The sequence below is a fragment of the Dasypus novemcinctus genome, chromosome 2 (genome assembly GCF_030445035.2).
Source record: "Dasypus novemcinctus isolate mDasNov1 chromosome 2, mDasNov1.1.hap2, whole genome shotgun sequence".
In the NCBI taxonomy this organism is placed as follows: domain Eukaryota; kingdom Metazoa; phylum Chordata; class Mammalia; order Cingulata; family Dasypodidae; genus Dasypus; species Dasypus novemcinctus.
The window spans coordinates 17,699,637-17,713,853 of record NC_080674.1 but is presented as its reverse complement, the minus strand read 5'-3'; the positions used below and the strand labels follow the sequence as shown (position 1 = coordinate 17,713,853).

Below are 14,217 nucleotides of genomic sequence, written 5' to 3'. Positions count from 1 at the left end.
TCAATGGCCCTTAACTGAAGCAGTCTAATCAAAAGGCCCCTTAACTAGATCTATTCAAAAGGTCCCATCTAAAATGGGTTTACAGGCACAGGAATGGGTTTACTTCAAGGATTTTCTGGGGGTCCACAAAAGACTCAAATCAGCACATGCCCTAATATATTTGGGGTCCATTTCTGGACACCATTTATTGCTCCATTTCTCTATGTCTGTATTTATGCCAAAACCACAGTATCTTAATTATCAGAGCTTTATAATAAATGTTTAGATCTGATAGTATACTTCCTTCAACTTTGTACTATTTCAAAATACATTATTCTTGGGTCTTTGTATTTTCATACATTTTAGGTGCTGCTTGTCAATTTCTATGAAAAAAAAAACAGCTAGGATTTTTTATTGGAATTGATTTGAATCTATAGACCAGTATGAGGAGAGCAGATAGCCTTAAAATATTGTCTTCTAGTTCATGAAGGTTGAATACCTTTCCATTTACTTAGGTCTTCTCTAGTATCTCTGATAATGTTGTGCTTTTCTATATTGATGTTGCAATATTTCATTAGATTTTTCTCCTAGATATTTTATGACCTTTGATGCCATTATAAAAAATAGCATTTCTAAAATTTCATTTTCTAATTGGTTGTTGTGGCTATATAGAAATACAATTGATTTTTTAATATTCACCTTTTATTTTAAGGATCTTGCTAAATTCACTCATTAATTCTAATGGAAAACCCAAAATGATCAACCCATAAACTGTCTCATCATATCAGCTGCGAATAATGTTTTCTTTTTTTACATTCCTCATGCTTATTCCTTTTTCTTGGTTTACTGAAGTGACTAAACCTGTAAATACAATTATGAGAGTGGGCATTTTTGCTCATTGATCATCTCAGGGGGAAAGTTTTTTAAAATTAGCATAATATTTGCTGTAAGTTTTTTTTTTTTTTTTGATAGTTATTCTTTATCCAGTTAAGTAAGTTGTCTTTTATTGTTAGGTTGCTAAAGGTTTTTATCATTATTATTTGACTGCGTATCTGGTTTCATCCAATGTTTTACTGCAGCTACTGGGATGATCATGATTCTCCTCCTCTTTCCAGGTAATGTGGTAAATCACACAGACAGGTTTTCCAGTGTTAATTCTCCTCCACCCTCAAGTCCTTTCCCTCTAACGAAACTCTTTCTAGCTGCCCCAGGACCCACTCTTTCACTGCTGCTGCCCGTTGCTTCAGCCTCCAGCCCCCATGGGTGAACAGCCTCACGCTTCCCACCACATTCTTTTCTTGGTCTTCTCTTCCTCTCGTCCCCTCAGCTCCCGTATCTCTTGGTCTTTTCTTCCTCTCGTCCCCTCAGCTCCCGTATCTCCGGGAGGATCCTGAAAGGCCCTCATCAACCTCCTAGGCATTTGTTCTTTTCTGGATTAGACAGTATTTTCCCTGCTTCTTGGTCTTTTGATTTTTGCCCCATGCTTCTGGTAGTTTGACCAATAATTACCATTTTTAAAGCAACCTTAAAATTTCTTCTCTGAGCACAGGAAGAAAGGAAGAGGGAATGGTGGTTCCTCTTAATGTCAGGCCAGCATCTTTAGGGCTGGAGGACGAACAACATTTTCATATAATAATATGGAAAAAAACCCTGCAGAAGATAAAATTAAGTTAAAAAGGTAAAAAGGTAGGGGGGAGTGGGTGTATCTCAGGGGTTTGAGCACCTGCACAGACCATTCCCTTTGCCTGGACTCTGTCTCTTGCCCACGACCCTAGTGCAATCTAAGCTACCAGATCCTTGTGTCCAGCTACCTAACCGACATGTCCAAAGACGTTCCGAATGAAACTCGTCTGCTGCTCTCCCCAAAGTGCTTCTCCTCTTCTCTTCGTGCAGGGCTGAGGGCATGTGGGGTCATGTGCCTGTGTGGATAGTTATCTCCTAAGGATACACTCATATCTTAGTGTTACCTCAGTCCTTTATTAATTGTAGGAAGCCTTTAAAAATTCATTTTGGGTATTATTAGAGAGAGATACCTAAACTGGATACCCCAACTGCTGTATGAGTTGCCTTGGTGCTAGGTTGTTCATTCATGAGGAGCACGTCCCTTACGGAATGTTTATCAAACATGATTATATACGAGTCGGGACATTCCACTTCTTATAAGCATGATAGACAGTCAACAGAAAAGGTGTGCATCCTCCTACGCCCTGGGCACTGGGTAGGCCTTGGAAACTGACAGACACAGGATGCACGCTTCCTCTCCATTTCCTTTGTTGTTACCATTGCTGTGTGATTTTCCTATTTATCTGTGTGCACAATAAACTATTTAGGCTCTCTTGACTCAGTGACAAGCAAATTAGGAAAAATGAGGAAGAAGGAGTACAGGATATGCTCAGAATAGGAGGACAGAATTGCTTTAATAAAATTATCAGCACAAAAATTCTATCTGCAAGGCTGAAAAGCAAGACACCATGTACACCCACCTCCTTCTGTTCTAGGAGTTAGGGACCTGCTGTGGGATTCTAACATGAAACACGTGAGGGCAAGAGTAGTAATACTGGGCCTCATTCAAAGGCTCCCCTGGAGTGGCCTATGCCACCTCCTACAATGGGAATTAATCATTCACGATTTTTCTCTCCTATTACAAACTTTCTACCTACTTTCCAAAGAGAAAGGCAAGTGGCCTCTCATAGGCAGCTCTTGTGTATATTTTTACTTTCTTTACTGGAGCCAGGTTATTTTCCAAACCGTGTCTTAGAGTCAGACGCTACATTTTTCTTTCTTTTCTTGGAGACATTTCCAGTTTCCTTGTTATCCTCGGATATATATTGTCAAAGCATCTAGCTCATTAGTGTTAATCACTCTATTCCCAACATAGAGTGATGCAAAAAAAAAAACAGAGGAAAATCTTAAACTGTGAGGTCAGCCACAGGCGTTTTGAATGCTCTGCCACTGAGCTATAGCCTCTAGCCACAGGGGTTTCAAGCACTGTGTGTTCTTAAAACAAGGGGACAAGGTTTATTGCAACCACTGTGAGCAGTTTTTCTGTCATCTTAGCACAGAATAAATTACTCAAGCATTCCAAAGATAACTAGGCAAAGGAAACACACCCAGTAGCATCCATTTATGTGTCCATGCCAGGGTCTAGTTAACTTTCACACAATTTTTCTGTCATTAATAGAGGACAGAGGTGAAAATGGCAGATTAGAGCACTTTGGTCCAGCATTTCAGGCAAAACAGTTCCATGTAGCATTTTCTACAGAGTCATTTTTAGAGCGAGAGAAAGAAAGGACGTCATAAGGCACAGTTCTGAGAGGGGAGATTTATCATTAAGGACAGATAATAAGTATTGCAAAGCACACAGCAACTGGGGCTTAGCTTGGGTGTGTCTTGGTTGTCAGCAGCTTTACTATCTTCGATCTGGAGAACAATGATTAGAATTCAGGAGGGGGAGAAGGAGGAACGAGAAGAATCTTGCGAACATGTTTTTGGAAGCAGATCAGCTCTGGTTTGGACAGTGGGGACACCTGGTTCCTCGCCTCCTCTGCCCTGCATTCCCCGCACCAGCTGCGACGCAAAGTGCCTAGTGACAAATCCAAGAATATCACAAGTCCTGGGCTGTATCGGGTGCCAAACAAAGGACACATTACGCAATGAAGCCGCGTTATCTTTCAAAAGCTCCTGCACACTAGGGTGAATGGGGAGGAGCAACACCTGGGGAAAAGGTGGTCTTGCTTTTGCAGAAAAACAATCCCTGTGTGGTTTCCACCCAGGCCCCTTTCCAGTGGGTTGACAGAGGGCTCCTCCCCCAAGGCCAGGCGGAAATGCCAGAGACCCCCACTTCGCCTTAAAACCCAACTCCCTCATCGCTAGTGCAGCATTCACGCTCTCTAGTGAACTGTGGGTACCCATAATGGACTGTGCTCCCCTAAGCCAGCACCGCCACCTGCAGTGCCACGCCTTCTCTTAGGTTCACCTCCCAACGGAAGTCATTGCCTCCTTCCTCCCTCTTCATTCCCTTATAACTCAGGGCAGATATCACTCATTCCCCAAAGTCTCCTCCACGGCTTGCCTAATTTTGGATGCCCCACTTAATTAAGCACCTAGAGCTGATTTCCACTGCACATTTGTCACCACCGTAATTGGCTCCTTATTGGGCCGTGCGCTTCCTGTGGGTGGAAGCCCTAGCCACAGCGCTTAGCAAAGTGCTGGGCACCGAGTCAGCACCCAAGACACCTGGGAATGAACTCCGGGGGTGCCCCCCTGAGGCATAACACACAGCCAGCCACCGGCACATCCCCAAACGCACAGAGGAGCACATTTCCACATGCTATTGACCGCCACAGCCGCCATTCCCCCAAGGAGCTCCCGAGGCAAATGGCTTTGCTGCTCTGGGACTGTGTGCCCAGAGGCCTATGAAAGCAGAGTCCAGGAGTGGAGAGAGAGAGCCCAGATGTCAGGATTCATCCTCATGTAGAACCCTCTGGATGGGGGTGGGAGCGTTTCAGCCTGGAGACAATGAAAGAGAGAGAGAGAGGAAAAAGAATAGATCAATGTCGAAAGCAATTAGTGAAAACTGAGCATCAACTATACCCTCTTTCCCCCTGGCTCACTTAGAAGCCCCAGAGCCAAAGAGGCCCGGCCCTGTGAGGGCTCAGGCACCCTGTCACCGCCTCGCCGCCTCCCCCCCTCTGCCCTGAAGCCGGCTTCTGACACGGATACCCGGGGGACGCTCAGGCAACCGCAGTCAAGCCTGGGCGCACCTTCACCAGAGCGCAGCGTCTGCTCCCTGCAGGGCTCCAGCGCCTCGGCCGCCACTCATTTGCGCGTCGCCCACACCAACGTGCTCTTTTTCGAGCCGCCTCACTTTACCCACAAGGAAACGGAGAGTGGAGAGAGGAAGCACCTTCCCCGATGATCGCGGGGGGCCGGCGTGTCCTCCTCTGTAAAACGAGACCGGCAGACCCTCCTTAAGGGCGCCCCATTTTTTTTTGTCTTGCTCTCTCCATCCCACAGCGATATCATCGCGCCGTGCGCAAGGTGCCAGAGACCCCAGCCTTTATTCGCGCAGGCTGTGTCCTGCAAGGGCCCTGCGTCGGGGGGCGCGCGGGGCTGAAAGGCCCTGCAGGGGGACGGGGCACCCAGATAGCGCCCTCAAAGTTTGCAAGAGCGGGCGAGCGGCGGCCCTGGCTGGAGAAAAGGGAGGTGTCCGATCCATTTCGTCCGACCCGCTCAGCGCCGTCCCCCCACCCCGCAGGTGGAAGGAAACGGGGGAGGGGAAGTCATCTCCCTTAGGGCCCCCGCGGGGCGGCCCAGCGCCCAGCGCGCACCCACCGCGGGGGGGATGCTCCGTAGCCCGCGGCCCCGCCCCTGCGCGAACTCGGCCGCACCCATTTCTCCCCGGCGGCGCCCCAGCCGCGGCCGGGCCTGACGTCACAAGGCACCCAGCCTCCGGCGCCCCGCGCTGCGCGCCCCGCGCCCGGACCCGCCGCCGCCCGCTCGGCGCCGACACCCCGGCGCGCCCCGCGCGTCCGCGTCCGCGTCCCCGCCCCGCAGCGCGGCGGAAGATGGCGAGCCCCGCGCCCCCGGAGCCCGCCGAGGGAGGATGCCCGGCCCGCGCGGCCGGCGAGCTGGAGCCGCGGCCCCCGCCGCCCGGGGCGGCCCCCGAGCAGGAGCCGGCGGCGGCGGCGAGCGGCGCGGGGCGGCCGGCGGAGGAGGCCGCGGGCCGGGCGGCCGCCGCCGTGACCTGGCTGCTCGGCGAGCCCGTGCTGTGGCTCGGCTGCCGCGCCGACGAGCTCCTGAGCTGGCAGAGGCCGCTGCGCAGCCTGCTCGGCTTCGTCGGCGCCAACCTCCTGTTCTGGTGAGAGCCCGGGGGCGCCCAGGGGGGCAGCTGACCTTGGGGCGCCCGGGGGTGGCGGAGGGCGGGCGGGCAGCGGGGGCTGGGGAGGAGCGCGCGCCGCGCGGCGAGCAGTGCCGGCCCCGCCCCACGCCCTCGGCCACCTGTCTCGAGCGGATAGACCCGGACCTTACGGTCCCCCCAGGCGCACTTCCCTGTATGCCGTCGCACCCCTTCCCCCTCCCCGCGTGTGTGATGAGAAATCCTACCAAAAAATAATATGAGGACGCGAGGGGTCAGCTGACCCGCGTGCACCTGCAGCCACAGGTGTGCCCACCGGGCTGGCGAACTTCGGCCTTGGCTTTCTAAAGCTCCCAGGTCTTGCCGTGGGCGCTCAAGCCAAAGTGCTTGAAGTCATGTTCGTCCCCAGCAGGCAGAGCTGGCCCAGCTTAGGAACCGGACTCGGCCACCTTCCTGGGCCACCTGAGATGGGCGCTCAATGACTCGGTTTTCCTTGCCCCGGAGGGTTGGGTTTACTGTCTTAACTCCCTGGCAGGAAAAGAGGAGGCAAACAAACAGGTGGATTATGTACCTCGCCCCACCCCCACGGCGTTCCCGGTGTAGAAAACAACGTCAAGTACAGAGGATACCCAGGAATTATTCTCGTAAAAGCCCGTGAGCAACAGGTTGGTCTCTCCAACAAGTGCCCTTCACCGGGAACGGCGAGGGAAGCGCCTGGCTCCTTCACTGAAGGACATTACTTGTCATCGGTTACCAGCCTGGAACGAAGGCAGAAAAAAAAAGCCTTCTTTGTTGACTAATGTGTCCTCATAACAAACATGACCCACGCGGTGCAGAATAAGCTGAACTCCGGGAATACGTTGTCGGAGGACGTGGATTTCTTAACCTTGAAGTTAGGCAACAGCGTACGTCGCTGGCCATTTTCTAGGTTAACTTGAGAAACATGAAGATTTTTCTGGAGACTCTGCTACTCCTGGTTTTCTCTTAAAATGAATCGTGTCGGGGAGCGGGTTTAACTCATTGGTTGAGCACCTGCCTCCCATGTACAAGGTCCGGGATTCAATTCCCAAGACCTCCTGAAAAAAAAAAAAAAGTCGTGTCTTGTCACGGTCCCTGAATATAAAATAACTTTACTTTGGGTCTTTCGGCCATTCGTGTTTCTATATCATTTTTCTTCATATACTTTGTATTCAAGTTACATGGGTACTCAGATAAGAAGAATATATGAAGTTATGCTGGACTGGGCAACAGCCCAGTATTCTTAGTGATGGAAGGAACCTCAGATCATATTATCCCACTCATTTTGCTACTGAGGGCTATGTTTTTAAAATTCTTTTTCTTGATTTTAAATGTCATTTATTTTTAAAATTAGCTATTATCCTCCCACAGTTCAAAAGAAGTTGAAAGATACAATAAGGTACACATTTTGAAAATTTCTGTCTCACGCCTGTCCTTGGCTACCCAGTTTTCTCTCAGAGACAACCAGTGTTCCAGTGTTACCAGTTTCCTCTGTATCTTTCCAGATAGCATTAGCAATCCAGATACTGTTGATGCCTATTTCAGCAAATACACAGCATTCAGTGCAAATAACATGGGTTATTCTGCTTTATAGTATTTCTTGGTTATTTGCTTCCTCATTTTTTACAACCTCATAGAATTCTTTTGTAAGTATGTCTTCAATTTTAACCTGTCTCCTACTGATGGAATTGCTTTGTTTCCAAACTTTGGTTATTTCACTGTTATAGCTAATAACCTTGTACGTATCATTTTGCCTACGTGAAAGTATTTCTATAGGATATAATCCTAGAAGTGCACTCATCATGTTGTAGGATAACACCAAATTGCACTTCTTTGGGGTTCTACCAATTTATACTCCCACCTCCAGTGGTTGTGGCTGCTTGTTTTTCTACACCATTGCCGACAATACGTTATCAAACTCTGGTCTTGCAAATCTAATAGATGAAACAGGGCATCCCAACGTGGTTTTAGTTTGCATTTCTCTTCACTATGAGATTTGAGCATATTTTCTTACGTTCGAAAGCCATTTTAATGATCTTTTGTCCACATTGTCTGTTTCTAAATAACCTTCATCTATTTTTTAATTGGGTCGTTGGTCTTTCTCTTATTGATGTGTAGGACCTCTTTGTATTTTAAGGACTTTAGCCTGATTTCTGTAATATGAGTTGCAAATATTTTTCTATGGCATATTCTTAGTAATATCTATGAAATAATGCTTTTTACTAAAACAATTGAAAGGCGTATTTGCCAGTATTCAGGAGTGATTTCTTCCTTGTATTTTATGCATGAGTCTGATGGAGAGGCAAACAATGGCCAGGCATTCAGCCCGTTCTGGCTTTCTGCTTATCTGTTATTTCTTCTCCTGTTTGCAGTATCTACATTCCAGGCATTTATTTTTCTTGACAGAATGATAGCAGTCCTACTCACTGAATTCTGGAATAGTTGTTATTGCTTTCATGTTTTGGTTATAATCCATTGGAATTTCTGACCCAGTTATTATTTTGATTAAATTTTTGGACTGCTTTTCCCTCTTTATTTGTCGTTTCCAAGGTCAAAACACTTAAGTTTTCTTTAAATAGTGTTTCTTATCAAATTAAATTATGTGACCCACTAACATTCTGTGTCCTGGGAACTCTAAAGCACTGCATTTTCTATGAGAAAAGCAAAAGACCAATGTTTTAAATACGAGGAACCCAAATCTTGTCTTGCTTACAATAGTAATGTTGGGTTTTTCCCCTTTCTTAGAGGATTTTTAGACAACATAAAAGTTACATCAAAAATATAGGGGATTCCCATATACCACACCCTTCCCCCTCCCACATTCCCCTTTTAATAACATCTTTCATTAGTGTGGTATACTTGTTACAATTGATGAACAACTATTGAAACATTGCTGCTACTCATGGTCTATAATGTACCTTACGGTTTACACTTTCCACTGCACAATTTTATAGGTTTTGGCAAAATATGTAATGGCCTATATCCATCATTGCAACATTATGCAGAACAATTCCAATGTCCCCTAAATACCCCATGTTTCACCTATTCTTCCCTCTTCCTCCCCTCAGAACCTCTGGTGAACATTGTCTTTCTATCAATATTACAAGTTCTTCCATTGCTAGAATAATATTGAGTCACTTTGGTCCATAGTTGCATTCCTCCCTTCTGTTTGTTCATTCCTCAGTCTTGAGGATTTTGGGATTGTGATGCATACTCTTTCCACTTGAGAGGGGACTTAGATCTCATGGGGCAGGTGGATGGAACTGTCTTGCTTGCAGTTGTAGATACTCTGTTTTGGGGGATGGGCATTGTCTGTTGTCGTCATTTTGTTAGTTGTCCCGGGCAAGTCCAATGAACTGGAGAGTAGGTGTTGACTGCAACTCTTCTGAGATTCAGGGCTCAACCAGCATATGAACAGACTGAAGATTTAAATCTCTAGGACATCTATATAATGGGAAGAAGAACCATGTATGGGAAAATTATAAATGAGTCTAACTCTGTTACATTGGGGAGAAAGATTATCATATATTCCAAGGTAAGGCCTACAGATAGGGTGCTGATTTGCTGGGGTCATCTGCCTTGCCTGTAGTGTCCGGATGTTTCTAGAGCCCTCAGGGGCACTCCTCTTGAGGCATTGTTTACTTTTTTTATTTTTTTATTTATTTCTCTCCCCTTCCTACCCCCTCCCAGTTGTCTGCTCTTGTGTCCATTTGCTGTATGTTCTTCTGTGACCGCTTCTGTCCTTATCAGCGGCACTGGGAATCTGTGTTTCTTTTTGTTCTGTCATCTTGTTGTGTCAGCTCTCTGTGTGTGCGGTGCCATTCTCGGGCAGGCTGCATTTTCTTTTGCGCTGGGCGACTCTCCTTACGGGGTACACTCCTTGCACGTGGGGCTCCCCTATGCTGGGGACACCTCTGCCTGGCACAGCACTCCTTGCACGCATCAGCACTGTGCATGGGCCAGCTCCACACAGGTCAAGGAGGCCTGGGGTTTGAACCATGGACCTCCCATGTGGTAGGCCAATGCCCTAGCCAAGTCCGCTTCCCTGAGGCATTGTTTACTTTAGCACTCTGTGAGAGTCTCCTCAGAGATGCATAAGTGTGGCCTCTGGAATGACCTCTTGACTCACTTTCAAATTGCTTAACCATAAAAATTCATTTGTATTTAATATTCCTTTTGGTCACAGTCTTTTTCCAAATGCATTGCTAATTGGTTCTTGGTAATAATCCCTTGGTGCCAGGGAAGCTCATCCCTGGGAGTCATGTCCTATACTGGGGGGAAGGCAGTGAGTTTGGCTTAGAGAAAGGCCACATTTGAGTAACAAGGAGGTTTTGAAGAGGTAACTCTTAGGCAATATATATTATTAGGCTAATTTTCAATTTTATAAGAAAGGTCGTAAGTACAAGCATTAATATCAAGGGCCTGGCATATTGGTCTGTTCTCTTTCACTAGGCACTGCCCTTGTAATCTAGAGATTCTTGCCACTCTATTAGAGAATGTATCAGGACTCCCCAGGATGGTAATTTAATATTTTATTGGTTATGTGTGGGTCTCCACCCACTGAAATAGCACTCCATTACCACATGAACACATTTATATTCCATAGAGGCAGGCCCTGGATGTATCCTTCCCCACACGTTCCCCCCACCACTGATACCCTGCCCCAGTAATCCTCTGCTCCCATAGCTGTAACTTCTCTGTAATGCAAAACCTCCCCAAAACAAAACCAAAAAAAATTGTTTTTGTATTGTGCTTATCTTAGCCATAAGATGTTACCTTTTGTGTATATATACAGTTTCTTCTGTATGTTCCCCAGTGTCTTGTTTTCTCCCCCACTTTATTTTCAAAGAAGCTTTAGGTTACAGAAAATTCACATAAAAAATATAGGGGATTCCCATATATCCCCTCACACACACACACTTTCCCACATTAACAACATCTTTCATTAGTGTGGTATATTTGTTACAACTGATGAACACATACTAAAGCATTGTTATTAACCAGGGCCTATAGTTTACACTATGGTTTACACTTTGCACCACACAATTTTATAGATTTTGACAAAATATATAATGGCCTGTAGCCGTCATGGCAAAATCATGCAGAATAATTCCAGTGTCCCGTATATGCCCTATGTTACACCTATTCTCTACCCCCTCACCCCTGGAACCTATGATTTTATTTGGTGTTATTCCATTTTTATGGAAATTAACTTTTCAACATGTATTTTCTTGAATGATTTAGTACTTCATACCAACAGTGGCTTTCAGGAGTGTGCAGTTGACTTCAGAAGCTCCAACATTTATTACTTGCCCATTATCTGCAAAGGCATTTTAGTGCTAAAAGGGCTAAAACATCAAGTAAATATGGCCATTCAAAATGGGTATAACTCAAGGATGCATGAAGCAAGTGTGGTAGAAGAGTCAGAGAAAGAGTGATTTGTTTGATGCAGTGCTTTGGCGATTGTGGGGATTTTTATAAGGAGGTTGTGCTTGAACCAGACCTTGACAGACAGGAGTAATCTGGGTCTGTCTAGTATACGGTCATCAGCATTTCCAACCTGTGGAATAAAATGAGCACAAGAGTGGCATCCTGAAGGTGTATTTAATATTTCAACCACTACACTGCTAAACTGATGCAATGGCAGCACGGGCTGGGAGAGAAAAATCGTGGGGAATGAGATTGGCTAGCTTTTTTTGGGGTCAAATTGCAGAGTGGGTAGACGGGGTGGTAGCCTTGACTGCCATACTACGTGTCTGGACTTGTTTTTTTAATCAGAAGAATTGGATAAAATATGGACCTCATATAGTGCCTATGTCAAAAGCAGATTTTCTGTAAAGGTTTATGCTTTAATTAAGGTTTAATTATCATGAAATAGAATGAACACAATGAAACAGCAAATGTCTGGGTTTTTTTTTGTTTTTTTGTTTTTTAAAGATTTATTTATTTCTCTCCCTGCCCCCCACCACCCCGGTTGTCTGTTCTCTGTGTCTATGTGCTGCGTCTTGTTTCTTTGTCCGCTTCTGTTGTTGTCAGCGGCATGGGAACCTGTGTTTCTTCTTGTTGCGTCATCTTGTTGTGTCAGCTCTCCGTGTGGGCGGCGCCATTCCTCGGCAGGCTGCTCCCTCCTTCGCGCTGGGCGGCTCTCCTTACTGGGGCGCACTCCTTGCTCGTGGGGCTCCCCTATGCGGGGGACACCCCTGCGTGGCAGGGCACTCCTTGCGCGCATCAGCACTGCACATGGGCCAGCTCCACACGGGTCAAAGAGGCCCGGGGTTTGAACTGCGGACCTCCCATGTGGTAGATGGACGCCCTAACCACTGGGCCAAGTCCGTTTCCCTGTTTTTTTAAAGAATCAAATTTTTGAGGTATACTTAATATACAATAAAATGCACACTCTTTAAGTATCCAGACAAATGTACGTACATCTGTAAACATGGCCACAATTTCTAGAATAATTTCAATCACCCCAAAAGGTTCCTTTGTGTTCCTTTCCATTCAGTCCCGACCCCTAGCTCTGGGAAACCACTCTCTGTTTTCTGTAGCTATCCTTTGGATTTGTCTTTTTTAAGAGTTTCATATAAATGGTATATAGTATGTAAGCTTTTGTGTCTGGCTATTTTCACTCAGCATAAGGGTTCAGATTCTTCCAGGTTGCGTGTATGAATAATTTGTTCTGCTTTATTGCTGAATAGTATTTCACTTCCTAGATCTACCACAATTTGTTTATTCATTTTTTAGTTAATATTCACTTGGGTTATTATTAGGGTTGGCTCTTATAAATTACACTATTATAAAAACCCAGGTACAAATCTTTGTGTGAAATGCCTATCTTTGATGAGGGGAGTGGCCTGCTCAGATCTGTGTTTTGCATGGCTTATGGAATGGCTTCCTGGGATAGGAAAGGGATGGAGAAAAATGCCCATCTTCTAAGTCTCCTTGCTAGTTGTAATACTCAACTTGAGTGGCTTACAATGCAGGCCCCTTCTGGTAGCCTAGAAAGCCACTCTGATGTGACTTTCTTTTGAACCCCCTGTAGAAGACCGTGGCATAGGTAGGCTTATGCACTGGCATCTTTCCTCAGAGCAGCTGACATTGCATAACCATGTTACCCTCTATTTGCATAAATAGACGGCAAGGTAGTCATTTGGGTGAGGTGACTATCTAGGTGGCACGTAGCAGTTGATCTTGGGCATTCTGACTTTCGAGGTGACTCCCAGACCGGGCATCAGTGCACTCTGGAATACCAATAGGACACACTGATTGGTGGGAGCGCAGTCCTCCTAGAGCAGGGGTTCTTAACCTTTTTTTGTTCCATGGACTCCTTTGCCAGTCACATGAAAACTGTAGACCCCTTACTAAGTCCACACTATACTGTGTATTACGTAATAAATATATCACACCTACACCAACATGTCCCCACAAGAATAATATTTTTTTGAATTTTCAATTCAAGGTCACAGACCCCCTCAAATCTTTCCACAGTCCCTTAGGGTGGACCCCTGGTTAAGAGCCCCTGTCTTGCACCAGATTGCAAGGTCTAATCTCCCACTGGTGTCAAGCAATGCCCCACCAGGTGTGGTCCTGGACCAGCATCGCATCGTCTGGTCACTTGTTCAAGATGCAGATTTGTGGGCCCCATCTGCACCTATTGAACCATAAGCTCTGGCAGTGGGGCCAAGACACCTGTGTTGTCCCCAGTTCTCCAGGTGATTCTGATGCGCACTCAAGATTGGGAACGACTCACTGTTTTTTTGGTTGTTGTTAACAGTTTTTATTTCTTGGGGGAAAAAACGTGGATGCTTTTGCATTTGCTTATCACTGTCACAGCAAGATCCCTTTCCTCAGCATGTAAAAAAGAATTTTTTTGTGTTAGGTGGAAAAAATATTATGGGACCTTCTGTTGATTCTATAAATACAATTTTCGCATTGTAATCTATGAATGTTTAAAATTGTATAAATAGTTTATATTCAAGCAATGCAAAGCAAAGCTATGAAGTTGTACATGCAAAGTTAAGACAGAAATTGAAGTTTTTCCTAATCTTCAACTGAATCAATTATTTTAAAAAAATTTTTACTGAAGTATATCATTCATGCATGAACCTACATAAACAATAAATGTATTGTGAAAGTTCTATATTTACAAAGCAAATATCCATAACATTATATACAGTCCCATACATCACCCCACCACCAACACCTTGCATTGTTGTGAAACATTTGTTAGAAATAATGGAAGAACCTTGTCAAAACATTACTACTATCTATAGTCCATAAAAGTTTGGTATATTTTTCCCCCAACCCACCCTATTATTATTATTTTAAAAATATATTTTCATTGCAGAAGTTGTGATCTTATGAAA

General features: G+C 45.5%; 1 protein-coding gene and 1 long non-coding RNA gene across 4 annotated transcripts in view; one reads left to right on the top strand and one right to left on the bottom strand.

The window, feature by feature from the left end:
* Positions 1-2,379: 2,379 nt before the first annotated feature.
* On the bottom strand, positions 2,380-5,977 carry LOC111763079 (uncharacterized). 2 transcript variants are annotated; one of them, XR_002796027.3, is made up of 3 exons: positions 5,875-5,977; positions 4,743-4,922; positions 2,380-4,488 (listed from the first exon to the last, which is right to left on the bottom strand). It is a non-coding gene; the product is annotated as an uncharacterized lncRNA (long non-coding RNA). The 2 variants fall into 2 exon arrangements; XR_009188002.2 differs by lacking the exon at positions 5,875-5,977 and adding an exon at positions 5,726-5,840.
* Positions 5,532-14,217, top strand: part of RETREG1 (reticulophagy regulator 1) — a 195,101-nt gene continuing 186,415 nt past the window's right edge. For both annotated transcript variants that reach the window (XR_009187999.2, XM_012523458.4), the window contains exon 1: positions 5,532-5,839. Coding sequence is in view for 1 of the 2 variants with exons in the window: in XM_012523458.4 (XP_012378912.3) it covers positions 5,547-5,839 (293 nt within the window). In the remaining variant the exon portion in view is untranslated. The remainder of the gene's footprint in view (positions 5,840-14,217) is intronic.